Source organism: Panthera pardus, unplaced genomic scaffold (genome assembly GCF_024362965.1).
Source record: "Panthera pardus isolate Hobbes unplaced genomic scaffold, ASM2436296v1 HiC_scaffold_27, whole genome shotgun sequence".
Taxonomy (NCBI): domain Eukaryota; kingdom Metazoa; phylum Chordata; class Mammalia; order Carnivora; family Felidae; genus Panthera; species Panthera pardus.
Genome location: NW_026526843.1, coordinates 92,829,588 through 92,850,875, shown reverse-complemented (window position 1 = coordinate 92,850,875; position 21,288 = coordinate 92,829,588). Strand labels below are relative to the sequence as shown.

Below are 21,288 nucleotides of genomic sequence, written 5' to 3'. Positions count from 1 at the left end.
CAATTTCTATGGAGAGTCCTGCTGAGATTTTGACTGAAACTATGTTGAATATATAGACACATTTAGGAAAGGTTGGCATGTAAATAATATTTAGTCTTCCAATCTGTTTATGGTATATTTCTCCATCTTTTTCGTTTTCTTTAATTCACTAAGCAGAGTTTTATAAATTTTAGTATATACAACTCACATATACTTTGTACAATTTATCCCAAGTTATTTCATGGTTTTATACAAATTTAGGTGACAACGTTTTCAATTTTTTATTTTCCAATTGTTCATTGTTTACTAGTATAGAATACAATTGATTTTTGTATATTGATCTTGTATACTGAAACCTTTTATTGTTTATAAATGTAGTTTTAGTAGCTTTTAGAACTAATTCCTTGGAGTTATACATAAATCATGTTGTCTGTCAATAAAGAGAGTTTTACTTCTTTCTTTCCAATCTAGATGCCTTTTTGCCCTTTCTCTTACTTTATTTAGCTGGCTAGTATCTCCCGAAAATATTGATTTGAAGTGATAAAAACAGACTTGCTTTCCTTATTTCTGGTCTTAGGGGGAAAGTGCCCAGTATTTTACCATTAAAAATAATGTTTGCTGGAGAGCTCTTTATCAAATTTATGGTGTTGCCTTGTATTTTCTGTTTGCTGAAAGTTTTTATAATAATGTACATTAAATTATGTGAAATGCTTTTTATGCATCTATTGAGATGGTCTCATTTTTTCTGCATTATTCTGTTATTATCTTGAATTAAACTGATTGATTATTAAATGTTATGTCAATCAATCCTTCATTCCTGCATTAAACCCTAAATGTTCATGATGTATTATTCTTTGTTATATATTGATGGATTTTGATTTGCAGTGTTTTAAGGATGTTTCCATGAATGTCCATGAGGGATATTTTTCTGTAGTATTTTTCCTCCCCATAATGACTTTGCTTGGTTTTAGTACTATGGTAATGCTAGACTCATAAAGTGGGTCATGAAATGTTTCCATTTCCTATATTTTCTGAAAGATTTTGTATAGGATTATTATTAGTTATTTCTTTTTAAAATTTTTTTTTACATTTACGTATTTTTGAAAGACAGAAAGAGAGCACAAGTTGGGGAGGGGCAGAGAGAGAAGGAGACACGGAATCCCAAGCAGGCTCCAGGCTCTGAGCTGTCAGCACAGAGCCCCATGCGGGGCTCAAACTCACAAACCGTGAGATCATGAGCTGAGCCAAAATTGGATGCTTAACCGACTGAGCCACCCAGGCACCCCATTACTTATTATTTCAATGTGTGATAGAATTCATCAGTGAAGAAAATTGCCCTTGGCATTTTCTTTATGGAAAGGTATTTAAATAACTTTCATCAGTATACATGTGTTCAGATTTTGCATTTCTTCTTGTGTCAGTATGAGTAATTTTGTCTTTTAAGGAATTTTCCATTTCATCTAAATTTATAAAATATATTGGTTTTCAGTGTAAAAGTCTTGTACTCCTTGGTTGAATTCATTTCTAAGTATTTTATTCTTTCTGGTGCTATTGTTAGTAGAATTGTTTTCTTAATTTCCTTTTCAGATTATTTATTGCTCAGATATGGAATAAACTGCTTTTTGTGTATTGATGATGTACTCTGCAACTTTGCTAAAATTTGTTTATTTTAATTTTTTGTTGGTGGTGGTTATTTAGGATTGTCTTTATATAAGATTATGCCATCCGTGAATAGAGATAGTTTTACTCCTTCCATTTCGCTTAGGATGTCTTTTATGTCTTTTTTTGCCTAAGTTCTGTGGCTAGAACTTCCAGTAAAATGGTTAATGGAAATGACAAAAACAGACATCTTTTTTTTTTCCTGACCTTAGAGGGAAAGCTTTTAGTGTTTCATCATTGAGTATGATGTTAACTTTGGGTTTGTCATATGCCCTTTAACATGTTGTGGATGTTTCCTTCTAGTTGTAGTCAATTTAGTGTTGTAATAATAAAAGGGTATTGGGGCGCCTGGGTGGCTCAGTCGGTTAAGCAACCGGCTTCAGCTCAGGTCATGATCTCGCGGTCCGTGAGTTCGAGCCCCGCGTCGGGCTCAGTGCTGACAGCTCAGAGCCTGGAGCCTGTTTCAGATTCTGTGTCTCCCTCTCTCTATGACCCTCCCCTGTTCATGCTTGATCTCTCTCTGTCTCAAAAATAAATAAATGTTAAAAATAAAATTAAAAAAAAAATAAAATAAAAGGGTATTGATTTTTGTCAAATACTTTTTCTGTTTCAATTGAGCTGAATTTTTTATTCCCTTAACATTCTGTTAATATGATTTAATTGATTTTTGTATGTTGAACCAACCTTGCATTCCTAGAAAAAACCCTACATGACCCATGATGTGTAATCCTTTTAATATGTTCCTGAATTCAGTTCTTTGTTGAGATTTTTACATCTATATTCATAAGCGATATCGTTCTGTAGTTTTCTTTTGATGTCATTGTCTGGCTTTGGTATCAGGTAATCCTAGCCTCATAGAATGAGTTAGGAAGTGTTCTTTCTTCTATTTTTTGCAAAACTTTGGAAGGATCAGTATTATTTCTTCTTTCAATGTTTGGTAGTGAAGCCATCTGGTCCTAGACATTTTGGTGAAAGATTATTTATTATGGATTCAATATTTTTACCTGTTATAGGTCTTTTCAGGTTATCTGTTTCTTCTTGATAAAGTTCTGGTAGTATGTGTGTTTCTAGGAATTTGTCTGTTTCATCTAGGTTATCAAATTTGTTGACGTACAATTGTTCATTGCATTCTTTTAACATACTTTATATTTCTGCAAAGCCTATAGTAATGTCCTCATATTCATTCCAGATTTTAGTTTTTTGTTTCTTCTCTCTTTTTTCTTTCTCTAACTAAAAAGGCTGTTACTGTTTAAAGAAATAAATTGGGTTCATTGATTTTTCTCTTTTGTTTTTCTATTGTCTATTTCATATATCTCTACTCTTTATTATTTTTAAGAATAATCTTTATTATTTCCTTCCTTGTGATACTTATTTTTTGTACTTTTCTTTTTCTAGTTTTTAAGGTGTAAAATAAGTTCGAGAGCTTTCTTCTTTATAAATATAGGCTCTTATACCTATAAATTTCCCTCTAAGCATTGCTTTAGCAGCATCTCATACATTCAAAGTAATACTGATAATGGAAGACTTACTTCTGCCATTTTTCTATTTTTTTCTCTATATCTTTCATATTTTTGTTCCTCAGTTCCTTCACTATGAACTTCTTTTATGTTTAATTGATTTTTTGTAGTGAACTATTATGATTCCCTCTCATTTATTTTTCTGTATATATTACTTATTTTCTTCCTGGAAACCCTACAGGTTGCAGTTAATATCCTCAACTTAGAACAATCTATTTTGAATCCATAACAACTTAGCTTCAATAGTATACAAAATCTATAACCATGCAGCACCATATTTCCCCTTTTATATTGTTATTCTCACAAATTATATTCATACATATTGTGTAACCATTTCATATGGTCATAATTAATTTTTGTGCATTTTCTTTTAAACCCTATAGGATAAAAGGAGTTATAAACCAAAAATACAATAATACTGTCTTTCATATGTAGTTACTTTTACTGGTGTTCTTTATTTCTTCACACGGCTTCTCCTTACTGTCTATAAATTAACCCATGAAAATATATTTAACTCCACTAGTGATTAGGGAAATTCAAATCAAAATCACAGTGAGGTGCCACTCATGCCCACTAGGATGACTATAATTAAAAATAAAAAGGCATTTTCATGTATTACATCTTTATGTAGAGAAATTGGGCCCTCACATATTGCTGATGGAAATATAAAATGATGCAGACACTTCAGAAAACAGATTAGCAGTGTCTTATGAAGTTGAATATGTGCTTACCACATGCCACAGCAATATCACCCCTGAAGTATCTGCCCAAGAGAAATGAAAACATTCTTTTAAATTTATATGTTCATAGCAGCAATAATCCAAACAACCTAAAAATAGAAATAACTCCAATGTCGGTCAGCTGGTAAATAAACAGAAGTGGTATATTCATACAGTAGAATATTATTCAACAATAAATAAAAGGATGAAGTGCCAATATATGTTGCAACATGGATGAACCTCAAAATCATTGTGCCCAGTGAAAGAAACCAGGCAAAAAAAGAATACATATTGTATACTTCCATATATATTAAATGTCTAGAAAAGGCAAATTTATAGATCAGTGTTTGCCAGGGGCTGGAGGTGGTTTTGCAGAGTGACTGTAATCAGGCTCAGGGTAGTGATGAATTGTTCTAAAATTAGATTATGGTGATGGTTGCACAAGTCTGTAAATATATTAAAATAATCAAATTGGGTGATATCAAGGTCACTGGCAGAGTAGGGAACTCCAAGGGTTTATCTCTCTACACAAACACCCATTGGATGGAAACATTTGAGAGCCTGGGGACAGTGACAGAATGAATGATTCATCATAAATCTCTTCACATGTTTTGATTTCTGAATCTCGCAAATGTATTACTTCTTCTAAAATTTAATGCAAACAAAGCAATTTTTTCAGGGAAGTCAGAAAGTACCGGTGACTCTTTCAAGAAACCTGACTGTGACCTAAAAGTAGAGAGTGCAGCCAATTTGTGATACATATAAGGATAGGGACCTGTGCATTTAGTGAACACCAAGCGTAAAATAAGCCATTCAGGGCTGGGTGCAACAGAGACTGGGACTCTGGGACTGAACATCTGGAAGGGATGTGTAAACACCACCCATAAACCTGTCATTTTTTAATAAGACAGGGATAAAGAGATTTATCTCAGAGTACTACTGCTTAAATGAAATCACCTATGTAATGTGGATCACATAGCTCAAGGAATTGAGATGACAGCAGAGCAAAAAATATGCAGAGTTTATCTCCTTTTGAAACCAGATGATTCTAGCCCAATCACTTATCAGCTATGCTATCTCAGAAAATGACATGACTCAGAACCCAATTTCTCATATGTAAAGTAGGGAGGATCCATACTATACAAGGTTGATGTGACAACACAGTCTGAAAAGCATGTGAAATAGCACCTCACATATAGCATGCACTTATATCACAGGTTATTCAAAAAAGGAGAAAAACTGATGGATTTAACTTTGAGACTAAAAATTGCCTTCTCTTTGTAGTCCTCTTATATATGTTAGATTAACCATATGTAACAGAATATCAACATACACACGTGCGCGCACACACACACACACACACACCTATAAGATCTGAGACAAATCAGAAAGAGAAGAGGTCCTCAAAGCAGGCAGAGAAGAAAATAAAGTAAAAAGACTAAATTTGACTAAGCAGAGTAAAGGGTCAATAGCATTTCCTGTAAAGTGAGCTCAAAGAACCATAATCCTGATTTTTGAGGAAGTGTTGAAGCATAGCCATGGGGAAATGTGGAGTGTATTTCTTGCTTACCTAAACTTGTTTATATCTTACTAAATGCTTCAAAGCCATCTGCTGGCTTTAAAAAACTACCCATGTGTCTTTGAATGTAAGATACAAAGTCTATAAATTTTTATCTTTATAGCCCACACATAGCAAAGAAGAAACAAAATATTTTGAGTATTTTTCTCATGTGGATAAGTATTAGGGGTTACATTAGGGGTTGATTATTTCTTCTGGTTAAGTAGAGAATGGACTAAGAAAGAGAGTTTTGAAAGGGGAACATAAAGAAATCATACAAATACATGTCTATTATTTCCTTTGGAAATTTTGTTTAACTGGGACATAATTTCTTTTTACACATAGCCCTGAAGATAAAAAAAAAAAAAAAAAGGCTAAATCTTTACCACATCCTAATGGGAGAAACCAGAGGCCACAATGAGATCAGGAACAGGCTGATTTGAGGATACACAGGGAGTGCACATAAGTGGCCATTACAGTCTGGTGTCTTAGACACTAAGTCTAAAGTTCTCTTTTGTCTAGCAAAAGAGCGGACGCAGGATTGAAACAAGAGATGGCTAATGTCCTGGAAAAAGAAAAGAGCCCCGAATAAGGGTCCTTGCCCCATATTTATTCGGATCAGAAGGCTTGCAAACATGATGGGCGTGTACAAAGAGACAAAGGAACTAGGAACATTAACTTGTGGATGTGAGGGGGGAAAAGAGGGTTTTGAAGATATACAGTGTTTGGGGTTTGGGTTAATATAAAACAAAATCCTGGCGCTGGGCAGATGGGTAGATGGTTGTTAACAGCAGACAGGAGGCACTGTGCCTGTTTATCTTTGCTAGCCTAGCGGATGAGACAGATAGGGGGGAAAACCTCAGGGTTAATAAGGCACCTTTTCTTTTGTTAACCATCTCCGCTCTGGGCTGCTTTGCCTGCAACGCAGCGGTCCATAGTCTAATTCACCAATTTACCTGCCCTGACCCTATTCTCCTATGAAAGCAGCTTTCTGCTATAGTACTAAATTTGGGGTGCTTTCACTCTGAATATCTAATCTTGTTATTCCTATGTGTTGGTCACCTTTGTGCCGTTTCTATTTCAGGCCTTTGCCTCTCTCTATTTGGGGGGCTCAGCACTCCCTCCCTATTTTGTGGTGCCTTTGCACCTCCCTATTCCTGGCACCTTTGTGCCTCCTGTAAGGGTAGGGCTAACCTGTAGCCTTAAGAAATAACAGCTTTGTTTTAACACTACAGGAGGTTAAGAGATAACAGCCTTATCCTATCAATCAAGGGATGGATTAGCTCTTGATTGGATTGGGGCAAGGGCCTGTTTGAACTGTTTCCACCTGGGAACTATTCGTTTGTTCTGTTCCCAGGTGATAATAAGACGCTGTGGTCGGCTATAAAAACTCTGTACCCCGTCTGTCTGAGACCGCACTCTGGTCAAGAATGTCCCGATTGATCGGTTTGCTTTGCCTCTCATTGCAATAAACTTTGTTGTGACTGTCACTAGTGCCCGTAGCATTCTGTTTCAGGAGTCGTATGGATGCAACATTTGGTGTATGGGCCGGGAAAGTTAAAGGTCTGAAACAGGGCCCTTTCCTCTGGTTGCTCTACCGACCTGTGGAAAGAGGCTTGGGATTGGGAGAGGCAAGGATTGGGGTGCGTCATTTGAATGACTCAAGAAGGGTCTGCCGGGCGCGGCTATAGACCCAGAGTTAGGGTTCATACCGGGATGCCAGTGGATCCCATTTGGTTTGGTTTTTGTTAGAAAGAATCCTATTTTCATGTGGCTGCCGCGGCCTACTGGCCTCAAGATCTCGAACTTGTGTTCTCTTCGTGTCTTAATTACTTTCTTTCCATTGATTGTCTGTGTGTCCTTCTTGGTTTTGTCTTAATTGTTTTCTTTCCGTTGACTGTCTGTGCGTCCTTCTCGGTTTTGCCTATCTTTGTCATGGGTCAAAATCAGAGTACCCCCACCCCTCTGGGTCTCATACTAACCCATTTCCAGGACTATGGGAGAGCTGCCTTAATTCTCGGCTTCCATGTCAAGCCAGTCCTTCGAACTCTCTGCGAGGTGGAATGGACCGGCTATCAGGTTGAATGGCCTCGGCAGGGGTCCTTTAACCTTACTCTGTACATAAGGTTCATGCTATTGTCTATTCTAGGCATGAAGATCAAATCCCATACATTGAGGCATGGAGAACCCTCATCGAAAACCCTCCAGGTTGGCTAAAACCTTTCCTTCCCCCTCACCTCCCTGAAGCACAGGTTTTGCCACTTAAAGGCTATCCACTTGATAGGAATATTGATGGGACTAAGCGGCCGCCCCCTTTACCATCTGCACTGGAGGAAGAAGAAACTTGTAAATGGCCCTATAGTTCTCACCCAGAGAATACGGTCTGGATGCTTCAGACCAGGAGGCAAGCCCAAGTTGGGACACTCCCCTGAGCCCGTCTCACACCCAGTCAGGAATCTCCTTCCATACCCCTCCCTTACCCCTTCGGCCACAGCCACCCCTGCAGGGTGATGTCCGACCCTTTACGATTTATGTACCCTTTTCCACTAGCGACCTTTATAATTGGAAGCTTCAAAACCCCCCGTTCTCAGGAAAACCCCAAGCATTAATTTCTCTCCTTGAAACTATATTTGTGACCCATCAGCCAACCTGGGATGACTGCCAGCAGCTCTTGCAGGTTCTCTTCACTACCGAGGAATGGGGTAAGATCTGTCACGAGGCCCGGAAATTGCTGATGGGGCCAAACAGGCATCCCACCAAGGATCCTGCCTTACTCAAGGAAGTCTTTCCTTCCTCGCACCCTGAAGATTGGGATCCACACACTCCTCACGGTAGGTGATCATTGACCCTATTTCGCCAGACTCTACTGGGAGGTCTCCGAGTGGCCACCCGCTGGCCCACAAACATGTCTAAGGTAACTGAAGTAGTTCAGGGGACCGAGGAGAGCCCCTCAGCCTTCTTAGAAAGGTTCATGGAAGCGTACTGTACCTTTACCCCTATTGACTCTGAGGCACCTGAAAATAGAAGGGCATTAAACCTGGCCTTTGTCTCACAGGCAGCCCCAGATATTCGGAAGAAATTGCAAAGATTAGATGGGTTTGAAGGGAAAAATTTATCTGAGCTAGTTGAAATAGCCCAAAAAGTTATTAATAATAGGGATTCTCAGGAAGAGAGACAGACAAAAAAATTGACTAGGGTGGTAGCGGCCGTCCTGGATGCCCGCAAGGGACAGGGACCCCAAACGCCCAAAGAATTCTAGTCTGGGAAAAAGAAAAAAGACAAAAGGTTAGAGTGCCACTAGGAAAAAATTGCAAGCAAGAGGGACACTGGAAAAAGGATTGCCCCAACTTAGCCCAGCGTAAAACTCATCCACCCTAGGCGTCTATAATGAAAGTTGATCCCGACTGATGGGGCTGTGGCTTGGTGGCCCCTTCTGAGCCATTGGTTACTGTTAATATAGGGGGCCAGCCTAAGACTTTCTTGGTGGACACTGGGGCAACCTTTTTAGTTCTAAAACAAGATCCTGGCCCCACCAGGTGAGGAGCAACCCTGGTGCAAGGAGCAACTGGGTCCCAAACTTGTAAATGGACCACTGAATGACGACAAGTAGATTTAGGCCGTGAAACTGTTACACATTCTTTCCTAATCATGCCTGAATGCCCCTACCCTGGATTACTGGGTAAAGACCTATTACATAAACTAACTGCTTCTTTGAGATTGACTGAATGGGGTATGCATGTTAAAGTCGGCCAGGATGGCCCAACAATAGTAATGGTGACTGTGCCACTTGGGGAAGAAGGCCTACTTAACCCCGGTGCCCAATGAAAATGTTCACACAGTCGATCCCCTCCTTAAAAGTCTCCAGGCAGACTTTCCAGGTATGGGCCGAGACCAATCTACCTGGAATAGCGATTCATCAAGCCCCGATAATTGTGGAACTTAAGGCATCCACGCTTCTGGTAAGACTGAAACAATACCCTATGTCCCGGGAGGCTAGGCGGGGAATCGCTGTTGACATCAAGCATTTGCACGACTCAGGCATTCTGACCCCATGCAAGTCGCCATGGAATACTCCACTTCTCCCTGTCCAAGTCTAACTCATCTGATTTTCAGCCAGTTCGAGACCTGAGAGCAGTAAACGCCAGAGTAATGGATATTCATCCCACTGTACCCAACCCGTATACTCTCCTTAGTCTGCTTCCCCCTTCTCAGGTGTATTATACAGTTCTGGACTTAAAAGATGCCTTCTTTGCCATCCTGCTGGCCCCACAGAGCCAGCCACTGTTTGCATTTGAATGGACCGATCCTGAAGAGGGAAAAGCTGGACAGCTCACCTGGACGCGACTCCCCCAGGGATTCAAAAACTCCCCTACTCTTCTTAATGAAGCCCTGCACCAGGATTTAGAACCATTTCGAATCTCCAAACCGCAGGTATCTCTGTTGGAGTATGTTGATGATATCTTGCTGGCAGCCCCCTCTTATTCAGAATGCCTGAGTGCCACCAAGGAACTCCTGAGTCTTCTGCAAAAACTGGGATACCGAGTATCAGCCAAAAAAACACAGATCTGTCGCACTGCTGTCATTTATTTAGGTTACAACATTAAAAAAGGTAAACGCTATCTCGATGAACAAAGACTCGATATTCTTCAGCCTAAAACTCAAACAAGTTCGCGAGTTCCTGGGGGCAGCAGGCTACTGCAGACTATGGATACCTGGCTTTGCTGAACTGGCAGCCCCTTTGTATGCCACTCTCAAGGGGGTCTCCGGAGTCCTTCACATGGGGGGAGACTCAAACTAAAGCCTTCCAAGCTTTACGAGAGGCTCTCATGACCCCGTCGGCCTTGGCCCTGCCAGATCCCACTAAGCCATTCTGTTTGTTTGTAGCCGAGAAAGGGGGGTAGTCAAGGGAGTTCTGACTCAGCGCCTGGGACCTTGGCACTGACCAGTGGCCTATTGATCCAAAAGGCTAGACCCAGTTGCTTCTGGGTGGCCCACATGCATTCGACAGATTGCTGTCACCACGTTACTAGTCAAAGACGCAGATAAACTAACCCTGGGACAGACGTTGTCTGTTACAGGGCCCCACGAAGTGGAGGCCTTACTGCGGGCTCCCCCAGAACGGTGGCTATCAAATGCTCGGATTACTCAGTATCAGGCATTGCTGCTACACCAGCCCCAGATACGTTTTTGTGCCCCCGCAGCCTTAAACCCAGCTACTTTGCTGCCCGAAGGACTAGGTCCCCCTCTACATTCTTGCCCAGAGACCTTAGCCACAGTTTCGTCCCTCCACTCCAATCTCACGGACATTCCCCTACAGGATCCTGATATCAACATGTTTTCAGATGGCAGTAGTTTTGTGTTTCAAGGGCAAAGGTATGCCGGTACTGCTGTTACGACAGACCGCGAGGTTCTATGGCAACATGACCCTTCCCCTGGGAACCTCAGCCCAGCGCGCAGAGCACATCGCGATAACTACAGCCCTCAAACTCAGTAAAAACGAGTCAGTTGATATTCATACGGACAGCCACTATGCCTTTGCAACTGCGCATGTGCACGGGTCCATCTATCAAGAGCGTGGCCTCCTCACAGCGGAGGACAAGGACGTCAAAAATAAAGCCGAAATTCTAGACCTTCTAACAGCCATCTGGGAACCTGCGAGACTCGCGATCATTCACTGCCTGGGACATCAAAAAGGCAACTCCCTAGAGGCAGTCGGAAACTACCTGGCTGACACGGCAGCCCGGGAAGCTGCCCTAACTGAAAGTAAAAGTGCTTTGGCACTACCGATCTTGATGGATCCCCTGCTTCCACCGGAGCCCAATTGCACTCCTAAAGACTTGGAGTGGATTTCAAGAAAAGGAGGAAGTATGGTACCAGGACGAAAGTGGTTTCAGGATCCTGAAGGAAAGATACTCTTACCCGCGGCACTTGGGTGACGCATGGTGCATCTGCTCCACCAAGGGACTCATCTGGGAAAAACAAAGATGGCGAAATTGGTGTGGAAAAAGTTCAGGGTGCAAGGGCTGGTGAGAGGCCTGAGAAAATTGAAACTTAAAAGCTTAAGTTACGGGAAACTGAAACCTAACCAAGCTTAACCAGCTTGTTCCACTTCTGTACAATTGCTTGGCGCGCCCATGTATTCCTGATCAATCATTGTTGCCTGGCACATCCGTGTATTCCTGATCAATCATTGTGATACCCGTACCCCCGGTTGTGGTCTGACCTAAAGGCAGGAACCAATCGAATACTGTTAAGTGTCCAACTTTAAACACCAACCAATCGCAGCTCTGTAACTGTGGAAAATTCCTGGTTTCCCCATGACTTGTTTGTACCTGTCTATAAAAGGGGTGTAAAAACCTCTCTCAGGGCCTCTTGGCGTCACCGGCAACAGGGGCGCAGAGGTCCAGGTTCGAACCTGCAATAAACGACCCTTGCCGCTTGGCTTTGACTTACGACTCTGGTGGTCTTTTGTGGGAGGTTTCAGAACTTCAGGCATAACACTGGGAAAAGAGATTGAGGAGATGGTTGAAAGATGTGTAAGTTGCGCCCAAGTAAATCAGGGTACAAATAAGGTTTCAGAAGCTAAAAGACACAGAGGAACTGAACCAGGTGGCTTTTGGGAAGTAGATTTTACTGAAACTAAGCCAGGGAAATACAGATACAAATATCTGCTCGTTTTTGTGGACACCTTCTCTGGATGGGTTGAGGCGTTCCCCACTAAATCAGAAACGGCTCCGGTGACAGTTAAAAAGTTATTAAATGAACTAATCCCTCGATTTGGGCTGCCTCTGAGCATAGGATCGGAAAATGGCCCGGCCTTCACGGCACAGGTATCGCAGGGTCTAGCCAGAGCATTGGGAATAGATTGGAGATTACATTGCGCATATAGACCCCAGAGCTCGGGTCAAGTAGAAAGGATGAATCAGACGCTAAAGGAGACCTTAACCAAATTGTCCCTTGAGACTGGCGAAAATTGGGTTGATGTTCTGCCTTTTGCCCTTTTGCAAGCGCGTTGTACTCTATTTATCAAGGGATTGTCCCCTTACGAAATTTTATTTGGCAGACCTCCACCTATCTTGCCAAGGCTAGGAGAACAACATAAAGGAACAGCTAGAACAGGACCACTTGTTGGCTTCATTCATTGCCCTGCATCTTGTACAAAAGGAAATAACTAAGGCCTTGAAAGAAGTCTTCGCCCATCCTCCTGTTCTTCCCCACCCCTTTCAACTAGGAGACTTAGTTTGGGTCAAGGGGCGAGTTCGTGAAATAAAAATTATGATGATTAGGTCAAACTATGTCCCCTTAGTTCCTAATGATGAATCAAGGGATTGATTCACGGACAAGAAAAGGGGGAAATGTAAGGGTAGGGCTAACCTGTAGCCTTAAGAAATAACAGCTTTGTTTTAACACTATAGGTTAAGAGATAACAGCCTTATCCTATCAATCAAGGGATGGATTAGCTCTTGATTGGATTGGGGCAAGGGCCTGTTTGAACTGTTTCCACCTGGGAACTATTCCTTTGTTCTGTTTCCAGGTGATAATAAGACGATGTGGTCGGCTATAAAAACTCTGTACCCGGCTGAGACCGCACTCTGGTCAAGAGTGTCAGTCCCGATCGATCAGTTTGCCTTGCCTCTCATGGCAATAAACTTTGTTGTGACTGTCACTGGTGCCCGTAGCATTCTGTTTCAGGAGTCATGTGGATGCAACACCTCCCTATTCTCAGGGTGTCTTTGCACCCCCCTATTCTTGGAGTGCCAATCTGGTTTACCCAAACTCGGGTGTAAGCATTTTGTTGACTTTGTATTTCTTTGTACCTTGTTAACCCATTGGTGTAAGCCCGGGGATTCCTAAGCTTAGACCCCACAGTTTGGAATAAGATAATGGTTAAGGTGGGGACAGCAGCTGTCTGGGTGTTCAAACACCTCAAATCCTTCTCTAAATATTAGATCCCCTGGGTTTGGGGCTGGCTGTACCATACTGTCTCTACATTATTTCTGGTGAATTTACTCAGTCATAGTGCTTCCCATGTGTATATTTCTTTTTTTTTTTAATTTTTTTTAACGTTTATTTATTTTTGAGACAGAGACAGAGCATGAATGGGGGAGGGTCAGAGAGAGCCGGAGACACAGAATCCAAAACAGGCTCCAGGCTCTGAGCGGTCAGCACAGAGCCCGACGCGGGGCATGAACTCACGGACTGCAAGATCATGACCTGAGCTGAAGTCAGACGCTTAACCGACTGAGCCACCCAGGCGCCCCCCATGTGTATATTTCTAAGCTTGACTTCACGTCTGAGGTTTATTTTTTACCAGCTACCTGCATAACAGTTCTGTTTGGATATCTAATAGGCATCTCAATGAATTATATTTAAAAAAGAAGAAAAAAAAGTGGGAATCTACCCAAAGGACATACGAGTGCTGATGCATAGGGGCACATGTACCCCCATGTTTATAGCAGCACTTTCAACAATAGCCAAATTATGGAAAGAGCCTAAATATCCATCAAATGATGGATGGATAAAGAAGATGTGGTTTATATATACAATGGACTACTACTTGACAATGAGAAAGAATGAAATCCTGCCATTTGCAGCAACATGGATGGAACTGGAGGGTATTATGCTAAGTGAAATAAGTCAGGCAGAGAAAGAGAGATACCATATGTTTTCACTCACATGTGGATCTTGAGAAACTTAACAGAAGACCATGGGAAAGGGGAAGGGAAAAAAAAGTTATAGAGAGGGAGGGAGGCAAACATAAGAGACTCTTAAGGACTGAGAACAAACTAAGGGTAGATGGGGGTGGGGGATAGGGGAAAGTGGGTGATGGGCATTGAGGGGGGCAGTTTTTGGGATGAGCACTGGGTGTTGTATGGAAACAATTTGACAATAAATTATATTCTAAAAAAAAATGGGCATCTCAGATTTTACATGATATGCTTTCCCACCTTTCCATGTCAGATATGCCTCCAGCAAAAGTCCCCAAATTAATAAATAGCACTACTGTCTACCCAGGTGTTCAAGTCCAAATATCAGAATCTATGTTATTTTCCTCATTTCTCATTCTTCACCTTTGATCCATGAGCAGATCCTATTGATTTATCCAAATCCAACTAGAATTGGTCTCCATTTCATGAGCCTCTGCTCCAGTTCAGATACCAATGTCTTTCATTGGCCTGACTGCAATATCTCCTGACTGGACTCCCAGCTTCAACTCCCCCACGTTCTTCAACGCAGCCAGATTCACTGGCTTAACTTTCAAGGGGGTTTATTCTACTTCATATTCAATATCACAAATTTGAGCTTCAGTCTTGTCCAGGCATTCTTCAGCCCTTCTAATAAGGTAATTTTGATTTTTTTTTTGGGGGGGGGGGGTACCATGTTACTTTAATGGAAGGGCACAATTGAAGGAAAAAATATATTTGGATGTTTTGTAAGGGCAATAAGCATGTCCAGTTTGGTGACCTACGAACTCACTCCCCTGTCTATGGGAAAGCCAGTCTAAGGCTCAGTTTATCACCGTTGCCCTGGGTAGGTTGTTGAAGAGATACTCTGCCACGCTGGCTTCTGGGGTCTCCACCTTGCTCCCCAGTTACTGTCAACAAATACTAGTGGTGCCTGGGTGGCTGAGTTGGTTAAGCGTCTGATTTCGGCTCAGGTCATGACCTCACGGTTTGTGAGTTCCAGACCTGTGTCAGGCTCTGTGCTGACAGCTCAGAGCCTGGAGCCTGCTTAGGATTCTGTGTCTCCTCTCTCTGCCCCTCCCCAACCTGTGCTCTATGTCTCTCAAAAAAATAAGTGTAAAAAAATTTTTTTAAATGTTAACAAACATTAATATTTGCTTATATTAGTAAACTAAAGATTTTCTAGTAAAATTTACCAACCCTTTATTTTAATCCCTCCCCAATCCCATTCCCTCTGCTTTCTCCAGAGGCAACCCCAACTGTGACTGTCAGGTCATGTTTTTATACTTTTATCATGGCACAGGCTCCCATATTCACCAGGGCTCCATCCATCCCACCCCACTCCACCCCACCCCCATATACCTTCAGCATTTATAAGGAGAAAATTGATTTTTGTGTTTTCCAGGGTCCCATCCACCTCCCACCTTCTCCCTCCACCTTGGGAGATCCTGAGCTGTGTGTGGATGGGGCATGGGTGGGTGGAGCGACTCCTGGAAAGGTGAGAAATTTCCACACACAAATCACCCAGAGGACCTTTATTTCTTTAGGAACCAAATAACTTTATTGAAACAAAATAACTTTATTTATTTATGGAAAACTGGAAGAAGAAACTGGAACGTTTTGCAAAAGCAATACTGCAAAATGCATGCCTGGCATGATGACCAGGGGAAGTCACCATGCACCCTGTGGCTATGGGAAGGCAGTCCCAACTCAGTTCTTGTCGCTGTTGCCCAGGGTGAGCTTGTCAAAGAGGTACTCTGCCAAGCCATCTTCCGGGGCCCCCATCTTGCACAGGCTGGTGATGTAGCCCCCCAGCTCTTTGATGACCTTGACTTGCTCGTGCAGGTAGTTGGTCTCCAGGAAGCTGCACAGATGGGCGTCGTTCTTGTCGGTGGCCAGCTGGTGCAGGTCGAGCAGGCTCTGGTTCAGGCTCTTCTCCAGGTGAAAGGCGCACTCCATGGCGTTGAGGCCGTTCTCCCAGTTGTCGCGGTCAGGCTTCACGATGTCGCGGAGGCGGATGCGGCCCCCACGCTGGTTCTGCAGCTGCATCAGCTTCTCGGCATGCTGGCTCTCCTCGTGGGACTGGCGCAGGAAGAACTTGGAGAAATTCTCCAGGGCCACGTCGGCGCGGTCGAAATAGAAGGCCATCGACAGGTACACGTAGGAGGCGTAGAGCTCCAGGTTGATCTGGCTGTTGATGGCGGCCTCGCACTGCGGGTGGTAGTTCTGGCGCACTTGAGAGGACGGCGCGGTGGCCATGGCTGGCGGCGCTGGCACCAAGGCGAAGGCGAAGGCGGCTCAGAAACGAGGGCGGCGAGGCGGAAGGCGGTGGCGGCGGGTCTCCGGCGCTTTTTCAGAGTAGCCGACCAGGCAGGCCCGGCGGCAGTCTCCGAGATGCGGCTGGAATGAAGTCCGTTACTCCGGAGGTGGGGGTTTGAATCCGTTACGCGAATCCGTTACGTGAAGGGGCGTGGTCACGAAGGCGAGGGAGGGGTGGTGGGCGGGGCGCCGTGAGGCACGAGGCCCAGAGCAGCTCCACGCTGTCTTGAAGCCATTTTTAAAACTATCTCTTTTTTAAATGTATATTTAATATAGTTTAATATATTGCTGTGATATGTGAATATATTTCATGAGAAAAAACCACAGGATTTTTTATTTTTTACCTGTTTTTTTCAAACATTCATAAAATAACTCTTGAGATACAATTCATATGCTATAACATTCACCTTTTGAAAGTGAGTATCTACATGGTTTATAGTATATTCATGGTGTTAGGCAACCATCACCACAATCTAATTTCATAGTTTCATCACTCCTGGCCTAGCAGCTCTGGAGCTCTGGGCTGGAACTGGAAGGTCCGTCCATTACCCAGGAGTTGGGAGAGGGGTGAGGATCCGTTAAAGGATTTTTGTGGTCCGAGGGAAAGGGGCCCGGGACTGTGGAGGGGCTAGGGGGCGGGGCCGGGGCGGGGTGGAGCTCGAGCTCTGTTCTAGGTTTTAAGGAGCCTGAGTGACACAGGGAGAACAGGGAGACACTGCGCTGAGCATTTTAATATTTTAAAATGTTACTCATGAATGTAAGTGCAACGGTTTTGAGTTAATCACATGCATGGTTTCTTTGAACAATTTACATGAATACTGTCCTGATGTGATTGTGCATTAAATACGGTGCTTTTGTGGTATCATTGGTATATTTAGTATCATAAGGCTTTATTTGGATGGCAGCTATCCTCTGTGGCTCAACATCCATGATGTTGACACTTCTGATAGCCTCCTCACTCAGTTCCTAGACCTTACTAGTTTCAGTGACTTCACTTCTCTCCTATTCGTGGTCAGGTTCAGATTTTTCTGGCAGCAGAACAGCACCTCCAAAATCTCAGCGAGTCTTTCTACCTCTCGATCTTCCACTGTTTTTGCATTTGTTCCTCATTCCCTTTATTCTCTCCCATTTCATAAACTTTCAGCTTAGTTTTAAAAACACATTCTTTCTGCCCTGTCTGGATCCCAATATGGACAGTGTCAGTGATCTCTTCACTGACATCCTGGATTTGCTCACTCCCTTTTACCTGGCCTGCTAATTCCCTTCCTCCTGGGTAAATTCAGGTTTCTCTTTTCTCTCACAGGAAACAAAAGGTTTAGGTGCATTCATAAGTATTTTTTAATGTTGATTTATTCATTTTGAGAGAGAGAGAGCGAACAGAAGGGCAGAGAGAGAATCCCAAGCAGACTCCACACTGCCAGTGAAGAGCCAGATGTGGGGCTCATCCTCACCAATGGTGAGATCATGACCTGAGCTGATAACAAGCGTCCACCACTTAGCCAAATGAGCCACCCAGACACCCCACCTAGGTGCTTTTTTTGTTTCACCTGGGTGTATTCTTAAAGAAAGCACTACTAACCATGTGGTTGTGTTCCTCCTCTCCAACCTCATCTGTACTTTCATTGCCACTCAGCAAGCCTTTTATTTATTTATTTATTTTTAATCTCTCAGGTATGTTCTACAAAATGAGCCACAGTGGTAAGGAATACCACTGATTTCAAATTGCCTCTTATTCATTCATTCAACAAATATTTATTGATTACCTAATATAGCCCAGGCACTGATTTGTGACTTGGGCATGCATTAGTAACAAAGACAGAAGTGTCTGTTCCAGGGGGGTTTGCAGCCTAGGGGAGAAGCAGACCAAACAAACACAAAACTGCCATCTTTCCCCCCTTATTGTTGCAAGTGCATACATACAAGATATTATACATTTGTATGGAAATTTAAAAAAACAATATATTCTTAGAATTCATGGATATTATAGTGGAAAATATAAGATCAATGTAGGTATCTATACCTAATTTGTGCATTAATTGAACAACCATTTATGTACTCCAAATATATATCAGACACTGTTTGATTCTGGAGATATACAGAAGAATCAAACGTGGCCTCCATTCTCAAGATACAAGATAGTGACACATTATTATAATTGCTCTCAAATAAAATTAGTATAAAATGCCTATTTTCACGGAAAGGATTAATCCAATGGCTCTAACTGATGCCCCTTGGGGGGGGGGGTCTTTTTATTCCTCTTTGGAAGTTTATACTATTTTATAATCAGTTTTTATGAAGAAAGCAAAGAATCAAGTATCAAATGTCCCAGTATAAACCTCTCTAGAAGGTAATTGTTGATTCTGTAAAGAAATGGAATAATAACACCGTCTACTTGATAAATTGATTTTTTTAATTTAATTTTTTTTTCATTTACATCCACGTTAGCATATAGTCTAACAATGATTTCAGGAGTAGATTCTTTAATGCCCCTTACCCATTTAGCCCAGCCCCCCTCCCACAACCCCTCCAGTAACCCTGTTTGTTCTCCATATTTAAGAATCTCTTATGTTTTGTCCCCCTCCCTGTTTTTATATTATTTTTGCTTCCTTTCTCTTGTGTTCATCTGTTCTGTATCTTAAAGTCCTCGTATGAGTGAAGTCCTATGACTTTTGTCTTTCTGACTAATTTCACTTAGCATAATATTCTCTAGTTCCATCCACATAGTTGCAAGTGGCAAGATTTCATTCTTTTTGATTGCCAAGCAATACTCCATTGTGTGTGTGTGTGTGTGTGTGTGTGTGTGTGTGTGTGTGTATACCACATCTTTATCCATTCATCCATCTATGGACATTTGGGCTCTTTCCATACTTTGGCTCTTGTTGATAGTGCTGCTATAAACATGGGGGTGCATGTGCCCCTTCAAAACAGCATACCTATATCCCTTGGATAAATACCTAGTAGTGCAGTTGCTGGGTCATAGGGTAGTTCTGTTTTTAGTGTTTTGAGGAACCTCCCTACTGTTTTCCAGAGTGGCTGCAACAGCTTGCATTCCCACCAACAATGCAAAAGAGATCCTCTCTCTCCACATCCTCACCCACGTCTGTTGTTGCCCGAGTTGTTAATGTTAGCCATTCTGACAGGTGTGAGGTGGTATCTCATTGTGGTTTTGATTTGTATTTCCCTGATGATGAGTGATGTTGAGCATTTTTTCATATGTCAGTTGGCCATCTGGATGTCTTCGTTGGAGAAGTGTCTATTCATGTCTTCTGCCTATTTCTTCACTGGATTATTTGTTTTTTGGGTGTTGAGTTTGGTAAGTTCTTTATAAATTTTGGATACTAATCTTTTATCTGATATGTCGTTTGCAAATATCTTCTCCCATTCTGTCAATTGCCTTTTAGTTTTGGTCATTGTTTCCTTCACTGTGCAGAAGCTTTTTATTTTGATGAGGTCCCAATAGTTCATTTTGGCTTTTGTTTCCCTTGCCTCCGGAGACATGTTGAGTAAGAAGTTGCTGCGGCCAAGATCAAAGAGGTTTTTGCCTGCTTTCTCTTAGAGGATTTTGATGGCTTCCTGTCATCAAATTAGGTCTTTCATCCATTTTGAGTTAATTTTTGCGTATGGTGTAAGAATGTAGTCCAGGTTCATTTTTTCTGCATGTCGCTATCCAGTTTTTCCAGCACCACTTGCTGGAGAGACTGTCTTTATTCCATTGGATATTCTTTCCTGCTTTGCTAAAGATTAGTTGGCCATACAATAAGTTGATTTTAATGAGAAAATCACACACTAGAACTGGAAAAGAACTACATGATCAGTTCTCAATGATATAAAATTTTATTCTATATTTGCTTAACACAAGTGCTTTGTCTTCATAGAATTGTAGACTTGCAAAATTTCCTTGTGTGATTCCATTGTAGACTTCACTGTAAGAATCTATTTAAAGAAGTCTTGATTTTGTGGAATATTTCCTTATTATATTCCCAATATTTAATAATGAAATTAACCCTACAATTTGACTCTGTAAATATTTTAAATAATAATGTCATTGAATAGTTTTATGTGTACCATGTACTAAGGGGTGTTAAGAGCGTATCTCAAATATTTCATCCCTCATCATTACCTCCTAGGGAAGTAGGTAACAGTAAAATATATAACTAAGAGAAACATAAGACATAAAAATCAACTCTTCTAAGAGAAAATCAACAAATAAGCATGGACTAGGACCTCAAATTTCCACAAAGAAAATATGTATATGTATAAACAAAAACATTCCATCCATTTTTTTTCTTTAGTAGGAATATAAAATTAAATACAAACATAGAATGGAAAAACTTTAGAGCAGATTATGTTTTTTTTAATTTTTTTAAATATTTATTTATTTTAGAGAGAGAGAGAGAAAGAGAGCATGAGCAGGGGAGGGACAGAGAGGGAGATGCAGAACCCAAAGTGGACTCCAGGCTCTGAGCTGTCAGCACAGAGCCTGACGTGGGGCTTGAAGCCACAAACTGCAAGATCATGACCTGAGCTGAAATCGGACACTTAACTGATTGAGCTACCCAAGTGCCCCTAGAGCAGATCATGTTTTTTAAAAATATGATTATAGGACCATAAAATGAAATGTTTCTAGTCAGTATCTGTGTTAGGGTTCTCCAGAAAAACAGAATACATGTATATATGAATGTGTGTATATATATATATATACACATATACACCTAATTATAAGAACTTGGCTTGTATGGAAGTGTTGAATCACAAACTTGTGCACCTGAAAATAACATTACACTGTATGTTAACTAACTGGAATTTAAATTAAAACTAACTACATTAATTAATTAATTGGGATGGGGGAGAAA

The 21,288-nt window shown here is 41.7% G+C and overlaps 2 protein-coding genes across 2 annotated transcripts in view; one reads left to right on the top strand and one right to left on the bottom strand.

Annotated features, from left to right (window-relative positions):
- Positions 1 to 21,288, top strand: part of PRRG1 (proline rich and Gla domain 1) — a 315,720-nt gene that overhangs the window by 50,246 nt on the left and 244,186 nt on the right. The window lies entirely within an intron of this gene.
- On the bottom strand, positions 15,783 to 16,552 carry LOC109260289 (ferritin heavy chain-like). Its single transcript, XM_053891724.1, has one exon. It carries the CDS (start codon positions 16,373 to 16,375, stop codon positions 15,827 to 15,829), a length of 549 nt encoding a protein of 182 aa, XP_053747699.1. The 5' UTR covers positions 16,376 to 16,552; the 3' UTR covers positions 15,783 to 15,826.